General features: G+C 44.6%; 2 protein-coding genes across 2 annotated transcripts in view; both read left to right on the plus strand.

Annotated features, from left to right (window-relative positions):
- DNA2 (DNA replication helicase/nuclease 2) overlaps window positions 1–4,488 on the plus strand; it is an 88,610-nt gene extending 84,122 nt beyond the window's left edge. Inside the window, 1 exon segment of the mRNA XM_012658529.1 lies at window positions 4,432–4,488. Coding sequence (XP_012513983.1) covers window positions 4,432–4,488 — 57 coding nt within the window.
- A 1,939-nt stretch (window positions 4,489–6,427) lies between these two features.
- The window catches only part of RUFY2 (RUN and FYVE domain containing 2), a 46,826-nt gene continuing 46,032 nt past the window's right edge, over window positions 6,428–7,221 (plus strand). Inside the window, exon 1 of the mRNA XM_012658545.1 lies at window positions 6,428–6,576. Coding sequence (XP_012513999.1) covers window positions 6,428–6,576 — 149 coding nt within the window. The remainder of the gene's footprint in view (window positions 6,577–7,221) is intronic.

Here is a 7,221-nt window from a genome sequence, read left to right on the forward strand (position 1 = left end):
TTGAGAAGAAATTTTGTTTTCTGAATTGACAACAAGTTAAAAAGGCATGTCCTTATTTTCACTTATATTTGTATGCCCCTATGTTTGGGGGCATTACTCAATTTTCCCTTTTTGTGGAAAGATGTTTCGTAAAACAGAATTGCCCTGGTGATTATTTCTACGGTGACAGATTTTAACCTCAGTGTATCCATCTTTGGGGCTGGGTTGTAGTGGTGGGAATCTTCCATTCCTCTGGAGGACTTTTTTTTTTTAATGGATGTTAAATATGTTAAAATTTTTGCTTCTACCTCATTGTTTTTTAACAATTATTACTTAAAATGTTTATTTAATAAATTGTTTTGTACTGATGGATCTTACCGTGTCAGTTATTAATATTAAATAATTAAGTTCAGGGTTGTCCAGCATTTTTTTCTAGTAGTGATAAGTGAAATATGGATCATGCTCTAGAGCTGAAACCAAGGAGTGTTGATAGGAGGACACATAGGATGGGCTTGATCATGGAGAGATTATAGATCAGACAGGAAAAACTGGAAAGGCTGCTGTGATAGGACTTAAATATTGGTTAGATATCAAGAGGTTATAAATCAGGAAGGAATCTAAGATAGAAATTTCAGTTCCTGGGAATGAAATGAATAAGAAAGTTCTTTTGGTTTAGTCAGTGGTTGCTTCATTCCAGGTTTGTATGGCCTGACGAGTAAAGCTCCATAGAAGAGCCTGGGGAGGAGTTCCATCTTGCCTGTCATTTTTGGATCTGTCTTGGTCACAAGATTCTAGCCATTTAATTATTTTAAAAAGTTAGGATATATCTTCTGTGTATTATATAAGGTGCTGTGAATTGGAGGCTTGGGGTGAGTTGCAGGTTAAACCCAGATCAGGCCTTCAAGGAGCTAATAGTGAAGCACAAATAGGAGATCCATGTTAAGGACTAAGAACAGCGGAGGCTTCCAATTACTAACATTATCGGAAACTCACTTTGTGCAGTTCCAGATCAAACTACCATTAGCGGAGACAAGGCTTTCCTTGCAGAAGTGCAAAGCCAGGATGTAGCCATTCCAGTGGCCCCATTCCTGAATCAGTTCAGAGTTCCTGCCTCCTGACCTCTCCCTCTTGCTGCTGCCTCTGATTCCTTTCATTTCTCCTCATACCTCGTTCTCCAAAGGCAGGTTTTCCCCAGAGCCCTAAGTCCGCTTTGGTCCTCTTCTTTCCTTGGACAGTCACTGGCTTCAACTATCACCTACAAAGCTATTTATGAAACCTGTACTCCACCTTGTCTGTCTTCCACGTTCTACTTACATAACTGCCTTCTAGCTCATGCTTTCAGAATATTCTGTGAGCACTTCAGACTCAGCACAAAGAAATTCATCTAAAGTGTTTCTCCTCTGATTCCTTTTCTGTAAATGACACCATCTCCTCTGAGCTTAAAAGTCTTGGCATGTCTTTCTTTAAAACATATTTTTTCCTTCTGTTTACAGAGCAGTACAAGATTTTAGTGAGAATTTCAAACACTATACATTTTAGAAAATGAAATTTCTAGGCCAGGCGTGGTGGCTCATGCCTGTAATCCTAGCACTCTGGGAGGCCAAGGTGGGAGAATTGCTTGAGCTCAGGGGTTCAAGACCATCCTGAGCAAGAGTGAGACCCCGTCTCTACTAAAAAGAGAAAAATTAGCCGGGCATGGTGGCTCATGCCTATAGTCCCAGCTACTCAGGAGGCTGAGGCAAGAGGACTGCTTGAGTCCAGGAGTTTGAGGTTACACTGAGCTACAATGTTGCCACTACACTCTACACTCTACCCAGAGAGCAAGACTCTATCCAAAAAAAAAAAAAAAGATTTCTTTGTAATCTTATCTTTTAGTAATTACTGGTTGTTCAGTATATTATGATCTAGACTGTTTAAAAAACAAAAATTACCACAACCCCATCTCTAAAAGAACAAAATTATAAAACGTTTCAAACAGACAAAAGTAGAATAGTACACTGAACTCCCATATCCCCATCACTCTTATTCAATACTTATGAGAGTTTCCTGCAATTGTTTTCAACATCTTTTCTTTTTTTCTTTGCTGAGATATTTTAAAGCAAATTCCAGACATCATTTAATTTTACCCCCTGTACTTCAGCTTTTAGAAAATAGTATTTTTGTTACATAATTATGTTTGTAAGTTTAAAAGTCTAAATTTTTAGCTTTAGCAGAATAAGGGCTCAGAATAGGTTAATACTGTCTACTTCAACCCTATTGAGTGTAGCTTAAACACATACACTAAATTCCAATTCTGTTCAACACAAGGGGGCTAGAGTATTCAGCAAATGTGTATTTTGGAGTTTAAGAATATCTGCCTCAAAGGGGGAAATGTTTTTTTACATAAGGATGGTCTGTTGCTGAATTAAACTTCTTTCATAATTGTTACCAATAAAGTCTTTGAGGGAAAAGCAACCTAGAAAGTAAAGCTTTTTTCCATTGTTCTCATAGTTCTATGAAATAATTAAATATGTACTTAATTTTCTTAACTTTTCCAGATGCGCTTAGAATTCAAATCCCTCCTTTTTTACTCATCATTTTGATGAGGAGAAAAATGGGCAAGTCAGTCGTATTTCAACATTTAATAGCAAGATAACAGATTCCAAAGGCTTTTGGATAGAAAAAAAAAGATAACAGTGAGAACAGGTTAGACTTGTGAGTTTTTGACTCCTTGAAACACTGTAAAACCCTCAGATACATTGTGAAATTATGAAAATGGAGGCTACTTTTTTTTTTTTTTTGATACAAGGTCTTGCTCTGTCACCCAGGCTGGAGGGTGGCTCCTTTTACACTGGTTCAAATTCTGGTTCTGTGACTTTGGGTAGGTTACTTAAACTTTTCTGGAACTCCTGGCCTTAAGCGATGCTCCCGCCTTAGCCTCCCAAAGTGTTAGGATTACAGGTGTGAGCCACTGTACCTGGCCTTTTCTAAGGGTTTGTTTTTTGTTTTTTTATATTTTTGTTTTTTAGAGATGGGGTCTCACTCTGTTGCCCAGGTTGGAATGCAGTGGCACCATCATAGCTCACTGCAGCCTTGAGCTGGCCTCAAGCCATCCTCCTAACTGAGCCTCCAAAAGTGCTAGGATTAATAGGTATGAACTATGACACTCAGCCTTTCTGAGGTTAGTTTCTTCATCTGTAAAATAGGGATAATGCTTTCTTCATGAGGTGTTTTTGAAAATCAAAGGGACTTACGTCTAGTAACTGACCTGCTCATGTTAATATATGTTCATCAGGCCAGATGCAGTGGCTCATGCCTGTAATCCTAGCACTCTGGGAGGCCAAGGCAGGAGGATCGCTTGAGTTCAGGAGTTCAAGACCAGCCTGAGCCAAGAGTAAGACCCTGTCTCTACTCATAGTAGAAAAATTATCCGGGTGTCATGGTGCGTGCCTGTAGTACCAGCTACTGGAGAGGCTGAGGCAGGATGATGGCTTGAGCCCAGGAGTTTGAGGTTGCTGTGAGCTAGGCTGACACCACGGCACTCTAGCCCAGGCAACAGAGGGAGACTCTGTTTAAAAAAAAAAAAAAAATGTTCATCGATACAAGATGGAGAACGGAAGATCAATGGTGAAAGGATAATGGGACAGTTGACTATACATATGGCAAAAGTTAAATTTGACCCCATCTCACAACACTCACAAAAATCAAGTCTGAGTGTAAGAACAGACCTAAATACAAAAGGCAAAACTATGTAACTCCTAAAGAGAGTATCTTCATGAACTTAGGTAAAGTATAAACCATAAATCCAACTACAAGTAAATTGAGAACTTGTATTTGTCAAAGGTCACCATAAAGAGACAAGCCAGAAGATACTGGCAACACATAACTGACATCAAACTAGTATGTAGAATATTGAGTAACTCATACAAACCCCCCAAAAAGGTCAGTAGAAAAATAGGCTAAACGGGCATCATGGCATGCACCTGTAGTCCCAGCTACTTGGGAAGCTGAGGCAGAAGGATCACTTGAGCCCAGGAGTTTGAGGTTGTAGTGGGCTATGATGATGCCACTGCACTCTAGCTAGGGCCACAGAACAAGACTCTGTCTCAAAAAAAAGAAAAGAAAAAAATAGGCTAAAGACTACTTGAACAGATTCTTTGCAGAACAGGAACTCCAAATAGTAAACATAGGAGAAGGTACTCAATGTTATCAGTAATAAGGGAAATACAAAATAAGCCCACCATACAAACACATACCCACGAGACTGGCAAAAAATGAAAAAATTCTCACAATTCCAGGCATTAGAATCGACATAGAACAATGGAAAAACTATGCTGGTAGGAGTGTAAATTTTGAGAAGTTTTGAAAACAGTTTGGCATTATCTAGTAAATTTAAAGAAAGGCAAACCTGATTTCCAAGTAGTAATTCTATTCTTAATTATATGACCATAGACTCTTGCATATGTACTGCAGGATGTATGTACAACCTGGAAACACTCCAAACTGGAAACTCGTCATGGACTTGGATAAAACTCAGACATACAACAATGATCAAAAGAAATAAAGCTTGTCCAGCGTTATTCCATTTGTGAGTTTATAACAGGCAAAGAGAACCTACATTGTTTAGGGGCACGTAACTGAGATGGTGATAATCAGAAAAACAAGGAAACGGTTCTCATAAAAGTCAGAATAGTATTTACCTCTGGGAGAGATTGTGACTGGAGCCTACGGGTATTTGCGGGGGAGTTTTAAGAGACAGTCTTGCTCAGTCGCCCAGGCTGGAGTGCAGTGGCCAGATCACAGCTCACCGTAACCTCGAACTCCTGGGCTCAAGCGATCATCCCGTCTAGGCCTCCCAAAGTACTGGGATTACAGGCGTGAACCACCGTGCCCACCCTGTTTTATACGTTTTTATCCATGTATGTTTTTTGGTATTCTTTTATTTCAAAATATTACGGGGGACAAGTGTTTTTCGTTACATGGATCGCTTCCGTTATGCTTCAGTTAGGGTTGTAAGTGTGCCCGGTAGGTTTTCGCCCATCCCCTCCTCCTCCACCCCCTTATCGCAACTTGAGTTTTACTTACCTCTGTGCACATGTGTGATAATGTCAGAATAAAGAAAATTTAAAACCAAAAGAAGTAAACAGAACTTTATACTGGTCAAAGCGATGAAGAGAAACACACTGCCCTGTTTTCACAAAATATCTGGGTCTACTTTTAGCTCAGCTAGTCTCAATAGCTGCAGATGTAACTAGGTGATAGCTTACTTTTCCCAAACTGATGTAACTTAAACCTAGTGCTATCTGTGAGGGTTTTTTCCCCCTTCTCGAAATGAGAAAACGCTTTCTCTTTTTCTTGATTAATGAGACTATTGCTCGTTGCTTTTTATAAACCAATGTATTCACTGGTTTAAGCGTCGTGATTTGGGGCTGTGTAAATAGTTTTAGCTTATATCATAAGCGGAATAAAAAAAATTAAAAAGTAAAGTTTTAGTGGATTTGTGCCTTTCTAACAATTTTTTTTTTAGTTTTTTAAAAGCCAGTCAAATTTAGCAGTGGGGGTTGTATACCAACTTTAGTGACACGTTAATAAGTTCTGATAACCCACTACCATCGGACCAGCCGTGCCTGTTTTTTTTCTTTCATATTTACTAAATTCTTCTGGTTCCCTACGAGACTGTGCAGATAAAAGGGAAGCGGTCACGCACGTTCCATTAAACCCGGCCGGCCTCGGGATGGAAACGTTTGCACGTGGCTCGCGGCCCCTTGGAAATCCGGCCTTCGCGCTCTGGCGAAGCCCCTAGGCCGAGAGACCCGGGACCCGAGCAAGCGTCCAGCCTCCGGCTCCTCACACCGAGGTCTCCTTCACGCTCCTTTTCCTTCTCCTCCCGGTCCCCGCGGAGGTGAAGAGGCTCAGCGAGGGCGTGTTTTCGCCCCTGCCTGCGGCAAAGCTCCGCGGGCTCCCGCTTTACCCCGGGCGCGGATCCCCGCTGGGGCCGCCCGGGAGTCCTCCCGCCGCCGGGGGCGCTGTGGGTCGCAGCGGGCCTGGCTGCAGATGCGGTGGCGGCCGCGGAGCTCTTGGAGGGAGCTGCTGGCCGGGCCAAGAGAGCCCCCGCCCGAGACCGAGCCGCCGCCGCCGCCGCCGCCATGGGTAAGGGGAGCGGGCAGAGAGCGGACGCCTGGCCTTCCGCCCTAGGCCGAAGGCCGCGGCCAGGGGAGGGGGACTGCGGTTGGGGGTGGGGCACTGAGACCGCCAGTCGGAACGGGCCGAACCTGGGATGGGCGGGGACAGCCTGGGACTCGGGGGCTCCTGGGGTCGTCATGGCAACGCGCCCCCCTCGTTCCCTCCCGCCCCCGCCTCAGTTCTGGGGCCTAGTAGCCCAGGCCCGAAGGTCTGACGGCTTCCAGGGAGCAGGGACAGGGCCTGCCAGGGTGTCGCTCCGGGGTCGGGGAACAGTCGGGGACGGCCGATGACTTTTCAAGTTTGGGGGTGGCGGAGGGAAGACGTGTCTCAGGTTTTGGCCTGGGTGCCCGACGCCGGGGGTGGAAGAGGGGGAGTGATGACGCGCAAGACCTTGGGTGAGCGCTCTGCGGGGATCCTGGGCGGGCCCCGAGGCCTGTAGGCAGCCTTGCTGCAGGGCGGGGGAGCAAGAAAGGCAGGGAAGGGGCTCTAGGCCCCGCAAGACGTAAGGACTGGCCCTTTTCCCGGACTCCCCGCGCACCTGCGGCCGGGTTTGGGGGTCGCGTCCCGGCGGGACAGGTCCGAGAGCCTAGTCGGGGCGTGGCCGGGGTGTAAACGCCCCTCGGCGTGGGAACCGCCGATGCCCAGCGCAGACCTGTCAGCCAGCAGCTGCAGAGCCGCCCTTTGTGTGGCTGTCGCATCGCACATTATGGATTGTGGTGCGCAGTGTTAAGAAAAATGAGAATTGCCACGGATTATAAGACATTAAGTGGTTTTGCTCCGCCCCCCAAGTGGGAATCGGACCACGGTGCAGATCTGAAGAAATGTCGTATGTGGGCATTTTCCACCAGCCAGCTTGGTCATAGCAGTTGTGACTGTTTGCATTTTAAGTTGTTTAAGATTCAGTGTCAGGCTTCACGCCTAGCTATCCTCGATCGGAACTAGAATACTGAGTCCTTGGGGACTCTGGGATTTTGTTCAGTGAAGGAAAAATGGACACTTGATTACTTGGACTTGTAAATTTGTCAGAGATTATGAAATGTTAATACTACATGCTTCATATTTCCACACCTTAATTTTATC

This window comes from Propithecus coquereli, unplaced genomic scaffold, assembly GCF_000956105.1.
Source record: "Propithecus coquereli isolate 6110/MARCELLA unplaced genomic scaffold, Pcoq_1.0 Scaffold117, whole genome shotgun sequence".
Classification (NCBI taxonomy): domain Eukaryota; kingdom Metazoa; phylum Chordata; class Mammalia; order Primates; family Indriidae; genus Propithecus; species Propithecus coquereli.